This window comes from Natrix helvetica (assembly GCF_964273705.1).
Source record: "Natrix helvetica genome assembly, chromosome: 3".
Taxonomy (NCBI): domain Eukaryota; kingdom Metazoa; phylum Chordata; class Lepidosauria; order Squamata; family Natricidae; genus Natrix; species Natrix helvetica.
In genome coordinates, this window is record NC_138549.1 from 60,018,254 (window position 1) to 60,032,187 (window position 13,934).

A 13,934-nucleotide genomic window follows, 5' to 3' on the forward strand; every position below is an offset into this window, starting at 1 on the left:
AGAGAACCTTGAGGCTCTGAAAACCCCTAGGAAGCTGTCTCCAAAACAAGTCCACTGGGCACAATATTTCAGATGATTCATATTCAAACTAAAGTACAAAAATATTGCTAGCTAATGCCCTGTCAAGAAAACCACAGTTAGACAGCCACAAGAAAGAAGTCGTCCATGCCATCATTCCCCCAGCACAAGCAGAGCAGATCACTATCAGAGGCCAAGTCAGGTAGCCACCTGACCCCAGATGGGACAAACTGACAGCTGTGTTAAAAACTGCACTCCCAGCTGACCCCTGGCTCACAGATAACAAAGACGTTTTGATCATGAGGGATGAACTAGTGTGGAAAGGATCCAAACTATATGTTCATGCGAGCTTGAGACTGGAAGTGCTACAGTGCAGTCATGGCTTGAACCTGGCTGGTCACTTTGGGTTTCTGACAACCCTGCACCTCACTAGGAGACAATTGTGGTGGCCAAAGATGAAAATGGATGTGGATGCTAAAGGGTCCAGGTTACTTGAGGAACCCTATGGAACAGCCCACCCCACTCATGCTGGCGGAGGAGGCATGCTTCAGATCCTGTCAGTCAAGGAATATCAGCTGGCAGGGTCCAAGAGAAGAGTTTTCTTTGCCATGGCCCCAGCCCTTTGGAACATCTTGCACCTTGAGATGAGATTGGCTCTCACTCTCCTGACCTTCTGCAAGAGCCTGAAGACATGACTCCACCAGTTGGCTTGGGGCCATAATGGGGAAATACCACACTAGATACAATTGATTAACTAATAGCATCTGCCTCCTCCCCTACTACATTTTTCCTCTTTTCCTCCTCATCTTTTAGTTTTAGTTATAATCTGTATTTTCATTGTGATTTCATTGTGATGTTATACATTGATAGATATATTTATATTTATATTGCTGTTATAAGCCACCCAGAATTGCCTTGCAGTGAAATGTGTTGCAAAAATATTTAATAATAAAATAAAATAATAAATTAAAATTAATTAAAATTAAAATTATCTGTCTTTGAGATGGGAAGAATTAGAGAGGGAAAATGTTCTCCAATAAATAGATGCTGGAAAACTGAATGCATTTTGGATGGGACTGAAGTTTCAACTGAAAAACCACAGATTGATATGTGCTATTTACAGGGAATAGTTCAATCAACTCTGCATCCAACTTTTTAGATCAGATTAGGTCATGTGGAGGGGACAACTTGATAGAAAGCCATTCATGATCTTCAATCACAATAGAGAGTGTCAAGGTGCTTGTAGGATGTCTGAGCATGATTTGATTTATTTTAAGGAAGTGCTAATCATCCTGAAAACATTGGGGGAACTGGGAGTCTTGGAAGGACAAGGGCTGGGGGGGGGTATGCAGATGAAAGAGGTTGGCAGCCATCTAAAAAGTGATAGGAAATGGCAACTATTGATTAGATTTCCAAATATATTGGGTAATTTATTTTTCCACGTATTGTTACTATAAAATACATTGAAAGGAATAAACTGGTCCTAACACATCTGCTTTTGGAAAACAGGAGATGGAAAAGAAAAGAGTGGCAATTATTGGAGCTGGCTCCAGTGGACTCTGTAACATCAAATGCTGCTTGGAAGAAGGTCTGGAGCCTGTGTGCTTTGAAAGTAGTGATGATATTGGGGGACTCTGGAGGTTCAAGGTAAGTGCAAATGCTCCATAACCATGAAACTTTATTTCCAAGGGATTGTCGTCAACTCTCTCAACCTTCAGCACTGTTTCATGTAGCTACTTGGCAGCCTCAAAAAGGATTTCTAACTATGATCGTTAGAAATAGAAAGAATATATTTTTGCCTCAAAAGCATCCTGAAGATCACAGAAATATGTATTATCATAGAATTATTATTATTATTCATAGAAATATGAATGAAGAGAAGAAAAAGATGAAGCATAGATTTTGTGCAGCTAATTTTGTCAAAATTTATAGCTTTCCATGAAAATCATTATGGAGTATAGCTTACAGAATAGGCAGATGATTTCTGAGCATAAAAGGACTGGATACATAGGGCATTGTGAATTTAGGCATAAAGCTGACTCTTTCTGTGCTCGTATATTTATATTGAAACTTAGTACTTTTATTTGTGGATCTTAAACCCTTAGAATCATCTCAGACACAGAAAATGAGCAATAAAATCTGAATTGAATTTCCAGAGACTGGAGAAACAGGAATGCATTTCAAGTAATATATATAGAATAAAAACAGCATCAAAAACTAATTTTTTATTTATTGCAGGAGATTCCTGAGGAAGACCGAGCTAGTATTTACAAATCTGTGATCATCAACACCTCCAAAGAGATGATGTGCTTCAGTGACTTCCCCATCCCAAATGATTTCCCCAACTTCATGCACAACTCAAAGATAATGGACTATTTCCGGATGTATGCCAAACACTTTGACCTTCTGAAATATATTCATTTCAAGGTAAGATGAATATGACCCTTTTTGCTGGTGCATCAGAAAGGCACTCATGTCCTTTCAACTTCAAAATGGGGGGAAATCCAGGATCTAGGTGAGCACTAGTCAGTTTGGTGTTGACATTGGGCAAAACTCTGAAAGAGATTATTTATGAGCATTTTAAAAAAATGTATTACTGGGCAGGAGAGTAAACCATATCTATTTTTCTGATAGTGACAAACTACAAATGTATTAACAAAGCATTGTTTCCTGATTAAGAGAAACCATTTGGCTGTCTACTTTATTTTGGCCAGACTGCATGAGTATGTTTCTTGGGCATTGCATTGAAGGAAGGACATTGACAACTGAAGCACAGATGATAACAGTCCTGAAAGAAGAAAAAAACCTATGAGGAATGATTGGTATAAGAAAGGAATGTTAGGTATGTGTTACCTAGAGATGGTTGAGGAAACATGGTAGCTCTGTTCCAATATCTGAAAGATGTTGTGTAGAAAACAGAGTAGAATTGTTCAGAGCTGCACAAGAAAACAAGATACAATATGTATACTGTAAATGACAAACAAGCAGATTTTAGTTGGACATCAAGAAAAAATTTCTAATGGCAACATGTGTTCAACAAAGAAATAACCTTGGGAGTCTGATGGATTCTTTACTGGTGGTGTTTAAATGAGAGATGATGTAGCATGGTCAGGAGTTGAACTAAGGATACTTTCTACTCTTACATTCTAGCTTTGGTGAGTTTGCTTAATTTTCAGGTTAACTATACCCATTTCCTCCTGAGAGCAACAATCTATCCCTGTAATTCCTGTATCTAAAATACTAAAATTCCTGTATCTAGGAAGTTACACCAAAAGAGTTTAATGGACTGGTTATGTGTAACATACTTACCGTCTTAGACTGTTATGCTTATCCTTATTCTGTCAACACCTTAAATCAGATTACATCCTAGTAGAGATAGTCTTTGATTTCTAACCATTGATTTAATGACTGTTCGAATTTACAATGGCACTGAAAAAATGATATACGATTGTCACAGATTGCTCATTATCAAAATACCAGGCAGTATCGCAAAGTCATCATTTATGACCTCCCAGCTGGCTTCTAACAGGCCAAGTCAAGGGGGAAGCCAGATTCTCTTAACAACTGCATGATTCATTTAACAACTATGGCAAAAAAAGTCATAAAATCAGATATAACTCACTTGATAGCTGCCTGAATTCCAGCAATGGAAATTATGATCCCAATTGTGATCATGTTGAGAACTACCTGTAATTGGCATGCTTGATGAGAGCACAATACTATGTTAAAATATGAATAGGATTTTAGTGTTTTAGGAACTACTTTAATCCTTCCACTTGTATAGTGGCAGAAATATCATAAAATCATTGAGTTGGAAATGAACATTGAAGTCATCTAGTCCAACCCATTGCTCCATTCAGGATCCACTAGAGAAATATATCTTAAATGTTTTGCTCTCCAAACTCCTTCCAATATTTAAACAGTATTGAAGAACCCAAAATAACTTTTGTTTGTATGGATTATATTTACAATTTAACTGTATTAAAATTAGAGATAATGCATTTGTAGAATATTTATTAATTGAATAAATAAGTCAGGAAGTTCTGCTTAATGTCTAGACTGAACCACTTCCATATATTTTTTTAATCCACTGATTCTTGTCCTACCTTGGGATTAGACATAGTTTTGATTATAAATGTCTTCAAATTTCTCTCCCAGCCATCGTAGGAAGTTAGAGTGGTCACATACTGCTGCTGAGTACAAGCAACATATGTGGTTCCCTTCCATAGGTAACCTGCTTGCTTGCTTAACCAAGGTGAGCGGAAAATTCCAACCAAATTTGCATCTAAAGCACACACCCACACCTTCATGTAAATCTTATGCAAGAGATCCAGAAATTTATTAGAGACTATCTTTCTTAACATTTTGTTCATTTATTAAGGTTTGTAAGATGAATCTAATACATGCAGGGGCCTGTTTTTCAGGTGTGGTGAAAGAGTGCTGCATCATTTCCAAACTGCAGGATATGTTTCCATCAGAAATATAGTACTCCACATGCCTTGGATTTTAGGACAAAAATGTTAAGACCAATCTTTCTAACCTTTTAACCTATTTATTTAAGAGAATCCCCTGGAAAAAAGAGCATTTAACCTTAAGGTTTAATTTAGGGTTGCCTTTTTATTGGAAAGTAAACCCCAGGCCCAACTCTAATAAATCCTATTATGTCTACAGCTTTCTAGAGGGAGAAAGATTTTCTGAACAAAAAAATAACCGTGTGTTGATTTACTATTTTCCTGACTTTCTACTTTCAGTCTAAAGTCTGCAGTGTAACAAAATGCTCAGACTTCTCTACCAGCGGCCAATGGGATGTTACCATAGAGTCAGATGGGAAGCAGGAATCATCAGTTTTTGATGCAGTTTTGGTCTGCACTGGTCACCACACCAGTCCATATCTGCCCCTGGACTCCTTCCCAGGTATGATTTGAAATCATTAAGAGACTGACATTCCTTTTTCAAATACAGAGTTGGATTAAATCGGACAAGAGACCAGAACACCCTTGTGCCCAGGGAGATCCAAATACCCACAGGCACTCCATCTTGCTAGGCTTGAGACAGAACTGTTTTGCACATCTAGTCCCCAATGGCCTCTGTTTTAAATTTCAAATTAGGAAAAGAGGTCCAGTCTTTAAATGAATTAAAAAATAATAATACTCACAGCGATGAAAGAGGAAAGTTTTGGTTTATAAATCACTGAGAGTCACAAAAAAAAGATAAAAACAGAAGACTTAATCCATCCATTTTAAAAAGCTTGTAAAGGTTTCATCCATGAAGATAGCATATAAAAAAATGGGATAACCACTGTCCAGAACCGTTGCAAGATTAATTTCGCCGCTTGATTCTTCTATTCTTCAATTTAAATCAATTTTTAAGTTTTTATAGGGAGCCTCTCTTTTAAAACAATGAAGATTCCTCACCAGTTAGAAACACTTTCACTTTCCATTCCTTCTGTTTTGGGGCCGCCTCGACTTCATCAGCCTTGGCTGGATTTTTGTCATCGGCTTGAAGAAATTTCTCTTGCTTCTTTCAGGGATTTTGTGATATCCCCGAGTTCAGCAAGACGTATTCTTCCTGTTCACTGTCCCTATGGGACAGTTTAGATTCGTTTGGAACCCCCCCAGTGGCAAAAGTGTCGATTGCAATCTCAGAGCATTGAGACCGCACATTGTGTCGTCGCAAATCGGCCCTGCCTCTCCGTCCCCAAACTTTTCAAAGACACCGGCTGCGTATCCGGCCAGGTATCTTAGGCAAGTCTGGGGACCTTGCAAAGGCCCTGCAAGGTCCCCGAACTTTTCAAAGACGCCAGCCGTGCTGCGTAAGCTCCCGCCGCTGTCCCCACCCCTGCTCCCATGCTTTCTGGTGGCCAGGCATCTTAGGCACATCCAGGGATCTTGCAAAGGCCTTGTGAAGTCCCCGAACTTGTCAAAGATACCAGCTGCACCGTATAAGCTCCCACCACCATCCCCATCCCTGTGCTTGTGCCTTCTGGTGGCCATGCGGCCATGCGCTATAAGCGAGCCCGGGATCCTTGCAAGGCCGCAAAAGGTCACTGGACTCGCTTATAGTGAGGGCCGCAGCAGGCTGCTCCAGATGGCCTGCCCCTGCCCCCCTACCCCACGCTTAGTTGCAGCTTACTTACCTCCTCGGAGTCGGTAGGCAGCAATAGAGAGCCAAGCAGGAAAAAAGATAAGTGAGTTTAGATAGGGCTTTTAGAGGCAGGCGGGGTGATTGGTGATTGGTCTATAAACCAAACAAATGACCCATTGGGATCCCCATATCAAAACAACTTACTTTATGTGAGGCCAGAACCTGAAAATAACATTTAATACAGCACAGTACTTAAACAAAATGGTTCGGTTGAGATCTGCATATGTGAGATTGATTGGGGTAGATTGTAGGGGTGACACTGAAATATAATTTTACGTCATTTTATTCTATTTAATATACTTATGTATTAAATTATATTGTATCTTATCCTATAACTATTGTACTTTACCCTACTCTTATTTTAAATTGTTTGTATAGGATTTTATTGGTGATATGTGTTTGAAGCTTGTGCTTTGATATGGCCTATAGGCTAATCAATAAAATAATAATAATAATAATAATAATAATAATAATAATAATAATAATAATAATGTGATTTATAATATGCCATTAAATCAGTGTGGACACTTAAGCAACCACATTGATAGATTTTTCCCCCAGAATAAAAATTTTAACATAATTCTTGATTAGACACCTCACTTCCTGCCTCCTGCACTAAGAGATTACTGAGTGAAGAACCATTTATTGTGAGATGGTGGCTATATAAATTGAATAAATTAATAAATAAGTAACAAATCAATTCATTATCATACATGAAACAAATAGCTAACTCCATCTGAAAGCACTCTTTTTTGTTTTCCCCTTTAGAGAACAAAAGGTCACAATCATACTATAGATTTCTCTCATCAGAAAGCTTCTTCAATTAGAATTAAAGAATTACCTCCTGTTCATCCCCAGTAAAACAGCAAAAACACCAATGCCACAAAATTCTTAGCACAAGATGGATTGAAAGATGTGAGAGTGCACAAAAAAGTTCAGAGGTCTGTTTTAAAAGGCATACACCCCTATTTATTTATTTTATTTTATTTCTTAGATTTTTAGACCGCCCCTCTCCCTAAAAGGGACTCGGGGCGGTGTACAGTCAATATTATAAAATCAGTCATAATAATTAAATACATTTAAACTACATTTAAGATACATTTGGAGGGGGAGATAGGCTGTACTAAGAAATAAATAATTCTAATCTTAAAACATCACAATTAAAACCCCAAACCCTAAAATAAAATAAATCCCTGGGAGGTAAAACTAAGAAAGTGCCAGGCCAGCTGATTGAAACAGGTGAGTCTTTAACTTTTGCCGGAAGGAACGGAGGTCGGTGGTGGTTCGAATGTCTGGGGGGAGGTCATTCCAGAGGGTTGGGCCCATCACAGAGAAGGATCTGCTCCTAGGTGTCGCCCGCTGGCATTGCCTAGCAGACGGCACCAGGAGGAGCCCCTCTCTGTGTGAGCGGATAGGTCGCAGGGACGTGTGTGGTAGGATGCGATCCTGCAGGTAACTAGGTCCTCTGCCATGGAGCGCTATGGATATGGGGGGAAAAAGAGGAATGGGGCAAGCTTTTAATTGATCAATTGATGCCCCTAACCGAGGGCACAACCCTAATAGAAAAATGTCATATAAGTCCAGTGTGAAAACAAGGCATACAACAGCAACTTGAACAATTTTACTCTTGGCTTACAGGAATCACCACTTTCAAAGGTCACTACTTACACAGTCGTGATTACAAGAGTCCTGATGCATTTAGAGGAAAAAGAGTCATTGTGATTGGTATTGGGAACTCAGGAGTGGACCTTGCAGTGGAGATAAGCCACACAGCACAACAGGTTGGAATTACTTGTTTATATTAATGAAGGGCAAGGAATTAAGAAAATATTCTAAAAATTGTGAATGTCCACTGATCTTGTGAAATCTCATACCCCAAATATCTGATGATGCATGCAAGAAGTCATTTTGAAAATATCTGTAGGATATTGAGTAAAATGTGATAAAGGTGGTGGAACAGCTTTTTTGAAACAAAGGATTATTTGGCTAAAGGATTGTCTGTGGTACAACTGTGGCAAGCTCCCTGTTGCTCATCTCCAGAGAATCCCCCCCTACAAACTTTTCCAAAACTACAGTATGTGTACAGCTTAGAAAAGAAAGTGAAATGGAAGCAATCTGCCTCCTCCCAGGTATCTTGACAACTGGGTTAAGTTACTGTTTATGAGAAAAGCTGTCCACTGACTTGCCTGCTGTCTCTTGATGCTTTATGCCTATTTTCCCATCCTCCTTACAATCTTACAATTGCGTTAATTTTGTAATGTACCTGGCTTTCTTGCAATGACCCATTGACTGGCAACTGTGAAACTATTGCCTATGACAAGATAAGCCTTTGATGCAGAAGTATGCTGCTGAAAATCCCGTTTGCCTGGGGTTCAGAGTTTGGTTAACCAAACCTTATATGGAGTCCAGACATGAGAAGGTACACATAACTGTTATTCATTCCAGCTACTGGAGAAGATGGTGTAATTTGCCTGTCACTTTTATCTGATTTTTTGGCACAGGTCAGCCAATTAATTTAGTTGAACTATTTTTCAAAATAAGGAGAAATATCAGGAAAATAAGCCTTGGATAAAGATAAAGAAATTAAACTGCATCTGAAAGAGCCACAAATATGCAAATCCCTGTAGTCCTCCAGGAGCAAGGATGAAGGATTTGACATTCAGAGTGAGGTTCTAAGATACTGTGCTAAACAATATTCTACCTCTGTCTCAGTCAAGTTCTTGATTAGACAATAGAAGCAAAAATTAAAATTGGAAAGAGAAAAATATGTAACATTAATATGAGAGGACATAGCATCCAAACAAGTAATAAGCAGTTTAAGGAAATGTCGCTACGAATGTCTGGTATAGGTCAAGCAAACAGTGAAGCATATGAGTCTAACATACAGAATGCATCAAATATTGATAAAAGCTCAAGAAGTACTTTCAGATATCAAGAGGACCTTGGCAGGTATACAAGAATAAATTTTTAAAAAAACAATCTAAGACTTGGGAGTCTTAAAATGTTGAAAATGCTGAATTATTTTTCTCTATACACCATGAATTTATGTTAGGTGTCAGTTACTTGACAGTGCTTGTTAACCACAATTCAATAAAAACTGAATGAATAAAGCAGTTCATGAACTTCTTTGGAAAAAAAAATATTTCCAGAGGCTTTCTGTAAGCACCTATTTAGTTTACTCACCCAGTAAGGAGGATGGTTTTATTATTCAAAACAGATACAGTAAATCCTTTTTTAGGTTTGAGTGAAATGTGAGAGATTGATTGACAAGAATTGTAGTGATCTGGAGGCTCTCTACTAGCCTCTATGCAATAATTGTATTGCAAGGTTTTGCACTAATGGTATTAAACCTCCTAGGAATTGCACAAATATAATTATTCAGCAAAATGTGAGAAAGGTTATAAAGAGAAAAGGAAATTCTTCCATTTCTTTTTTTTTTAAACAAGGTTTTATTGGTTTTTTAATATTTTACAAAGGGAAAAGGTATGGGAAAGATTACAAATTTTGGCAGCCGCGAAATGCGGTAGGTGCACCCCCCCTCCAAACTCATATTATACATTTGCATAGAATTCAAATATTACATAATAGCATATAGTCAGTGTGGTAAATTCAATTGGTAATTTCGGTCAGTTTATATCACGAGGATTTTCTTACTTATTTGTGTGATCTGAGCTTTCTTGATGTCGCCCCATCTCCCCCAGTTGGCAGTGCTCCAGCCCCTCCCATGTCTTGTACATCTACTGAAGTGTCTTCTGGTTTTTCTAGGAGTAGTTTATTTTTTTCCATAAAGGCCTGCGCCTCTATGGGTGTATTAATTCTAACTCTTGTCTCCTCCCAGAATATTAGCATACCTTCAGGCAGTAACCATTGAAACCACACCCCCTTCTGGTATAGTTTATTCACCAATTGCCAATAAAATTTTCTTTTCTCCCTCACTTTCTTGGGGATCTGTTTCAGAATGGTTATCTCCTTATCTTTGTATGTCAAGGCTTGCCCCCTTTGTGCATTCAGGATTTCATCTCTTGTACTTTTCCTAAGAAATTTAATGTGTACCTCCCTGGGGACATTGTGTGTTCTAGCATACGCTGAGTTCACTCTATAGGCCAGGTCTATTTCCCACCCCATCTGTTGTTTTTCCTTCTGAATATACTCAGCCAAAATGGTTGTCATGATGTCCCTTATGTTTTCATCATCTGTCTCCATCACGTTCTGAAATCTAAGATAAAAAGACATTCTCTCAAACTCTATTTTCATTTGTTGGGTGTCAAGTTCTTTGTTTCCCCTCTGCACACCCTCTATCCCCCCCTTCATCTCAGCCGCCCCATCTTCCAAAAGATCCAGTCTCTGTGAGTTCTTATTAATTTTATCCTGGTTCTCTTTAATTTCTTCTTTCATCTCCTTCAATTGTCTCTTTATTTCCTCTTGTCCCTGTAGAAGTTGTTGAAGCATTTGATGAAGCTCTAGGTCCGTAGATTTAGGTTGCTTGAAGGCTGTTAACGTTGATTGTGTGCTAGGACTGGAGGTTGCAGATGTTGGGGCAGAGGCAGCAAAGCCTGACTTTCCAGGAGGTGGTCTTTTAGATGCCATTGTTTGTAAAGTAAAGAGACCAGTCAGTATAAAGAAGGATCAGTCAGAGAGATAGAACAGCCAAGAGAGTCCAGGAGACAGAGAGTCCAGGCACAGGGGAGTTTTCTAATCACCCTGGCAAAAGAGCAGTCATTTTTCACTCCAGGGGGTTCAAAAGCAAACAATCCACAAGAGAATTATCCAGGTAGCACGGAGACAAAGACCGGAAGCCTGAAGCTAAAAGGTGGAGTCAAGTTTCACATTTCATGAAGACAACGGAAGTGTGCCATCTTGCCCTCCCAGCTTCGGATATTGAGGCAACAAATAAAGTTTTCAAAGTTCAAAGTTCCCAGGGCTTCCAGATCTCATTGTCTTAAACCCTAAAAGTTTAAATCTGAAAATCCATTTAGTAGGGGTGTGACATCTTTGGTTTGACTCTCCCCCTCCTCCTTCCCTTGGGGCTGAGAGCACACTTGTTTCCAGCCGCTTGTCCAAGGGGGGGGGGAAATCCCCCTCCCCTCCAGCCGCACCTCTCCAAATCAAGCCAAAAGTTCAAGTTTGCACAGCTGACAGATTTTAAAGTTGGTAATAGGAATGAAGGGAGTCTACACCTCACCACTCCGCTGCCGCATCCTTCAGCTTTCTTTTTTCACTCCGAACAGCCTGTCAGCAAAGACGCCCCCACGCGCCCTCCGATCTGCTCCCCGGTGCCTTGAGCGCGCAGGGGATCTCCCGCCGCCCGCCGCCGATGCAGGGATCCCCTGTGATGCTGCCCCTCCGGCAGGATGCCTCTACGGGGCGTCCTGTGCCCCCCAAGAAGTGGGGAAGCCCACCGGGGAGCCGGAGCGAGCAAAAAGTTGCCCGTCGCCGTCAGCCGCCGGAACCGGAAGTGGAAATTCTTTAGTGAACATTTAATTGTTTCTTTAATCATAACTTTTTTTTTTCAAAAACGTCCCCAAAATTTCATTATTTTTCATTTTTCCATTTCGATGGACAAATGAAAAATAATGAAATTTTGGGGACGTTTTTGAAAAATGTTATGATTAAAGAAACAATTAAATGTTCACTAAAATTAGGATTATTGCATATAATTCAATGGAGAGTTTATGAGGCTAAACAGTCAAAAATACAATATTACTTTTGGCTTTTCAGCACTAGGAAAATCTAGCATGTTTATATATTGAAATTGGCATAGTAAAATTTGGTCAATAGCTTTGTACTAAATAAAATGTTGAAGAAACTACTATTAAAACTTTAATAACATCATTTTAAAAAACATATTTAACCATGCCTGTCAGTTTCTAGACCCACAATGGTTCTACAGTATGTATTCTCTAGATCTGGAACATCATTTTGAAGTCCAGACTGACCACAAGATTTTGGAACACTACATTTTTCTCATAAGCTCAAACAATACTGTAACAGCTGAATTGGGCACAATTCTGTTTAAACATTTTTACTTTCTCAGATCAAATAATTTTCTAAAAGTATTCTTTATCAGCCAGAGTATTTCTTGCTTTATGATCCCCTAATTCCCAATGTGTACCTGGAAAAGTTTGTTCCCAAGCACGTGGCTGACCCTGGAGATAGAAAGGAAACTAGTTGTCCAAGTGATCAAGCCATATGAACCAAATGACATCTATATAAAGGTTCAGATACAGTAGATGATCTACCTTTGTTTTTCTTTTGCCTTCTACCTGACTTTTCTTGAGAATGAAGAAATTTTACTATGTGCTATTCCAGTGGTGGTTGAATTTTTCTCTCTGGGAGCTGTTCCCTGTTATTTCATGGCCTCATGGTCAGGCTCCATGATGCAGTGCAGATTCAGCAGACATTGAATCAAACACTGATGCTCTATCAAATCACTTCTCAGCCAGGCCCAATTTATTTTTTGGCCAAAGATTGGGGATGATCCACTTTCCTGCCTAAGAATCCTATACCCTGCTAAGCACCTTGTGAGTAATTGGCAAGCTGCTAACTCTGCATGCACCTGATTCTTCATTATTGGTAACTACTGAACAAAGAAAGCTTCATTTGTGCATGCTGGACAAGGAGAAGATTTAAGCCATGAAGGGACTACCTTCTATTGCTGGAAGTTTTGTACTTTGTTTATTCTTGCACCAGATTGCTGATATGTTTTTTTACCATAGTATGTTCTTGACCAAGATTTGGAACTTTCCTTGGTGTTGTGTGTTTTCTGATGACAGACTGACTGAATTGTCTTCTCTTAGCCTCCAATAAGCTAGGGCACATACACATGTTCTTTGTTCTACTTCCCAATACCTCTGTTGGCATCTCTCCTGTCTGCCTAGGCTTGGCTTGATGTCTTTACAAGCCTCACTGAAAATGCACCAGTCCAACTGCTTGTACTTACTTCCTCACTTTTGCATCTGTTACCAAACTCCTACCATGTTCCCTCCCTAGCATCTGTACAAGCCTTGCCCGCAATCACACACATCCTACCTGCATCTTGTTACCAATGGCATGGGTGTTTACACACACACACACACACACACACACACACACCAGAACATGAAAGTTATGATCTTCCCATCACCCCTTATATAGCTCTTTTTTCATTAAGCAGGTTTTCTGCAAAACTTTGCCCAACCATCTTGTTTCTGATACAGGGCCACAATTCATGGCACAGTTGTGAAAAGCTCTATTTGATGTGAAGCTGCCCTTGACATATTATCCATCATTGAATAATGAAATGAAGAGACAAAAGCCATAATAAAAAAATACTTTTAAAAATTTCCCATCAAAAAGATGGACCCAGCTATTTACCTATTTAGTGTTGTTATAATAACACCATTTATGCTTTAAATGTCATTGTTTCAGGCCACATATAGTTGTCACCCATGGTTTCTGCATTCAGAATGTCTCCCTTTTAGACACTGCCTCTTTTTGCAAGAGCTTAAAACTCTCAGCACTCCTCAAAAATAAACTCAGTTGTGCCAAAGCACTCTTTTGCCTGTCATTTCCAGCTTTCTCCATCTGATTGCTGCTGAAGGCTACACTATCAGATTTATTATTGCCATTAAATGTCTATGAAAATAGAAGACAAATTTATTGAATCAATTCAATTCTGTAGCTTTTTGCTTACAATATCCACCTAGACTCACCACAGCCACCTCACCATGGATAATTTGCCATGGCTCATGGCTAACTTGTCATGGCCAACTTGCCATGGCCAACTTGCCATA

The 13,934-nt window shown here is 39.2% G+C and overlaps 1 protein-coding gene across 1 annotated transcript in view; it reads left to right on the forward strand.

The window, feature by feature from the left end:
• LOC309389383 (flavin-containing monooxygenase 5-like) overlaps nucleotides 1-13,934 on the forward strand; it is a 33,054-nt gene that overhangs the window by 5,482 nt on the left and 13,638 nt on the right. The window contains exons 2-5 of the mRNA XM_081947669.1: nucleotides 1,528-1,665; nucleotides 2,257-2,445; nucleotides 4,770-4,932; nucleotides 7,801-7,943. Coding sequence (XP_081803795.1) covers nucleotides 1,528-1,665; nucleotides 2,257-2,445; nucleotides 4,770-4,932; nucleotides 7,801-7,943 — 633 coding nt within the window. The remainder of the gene's footprint in view (nucleotides 1-1,527; nucleotides 1,666-2,256; nucleotides 2,446-4,769; nucleotides 4,933-7,800; nucleotides 7,944-13,934) is intronic.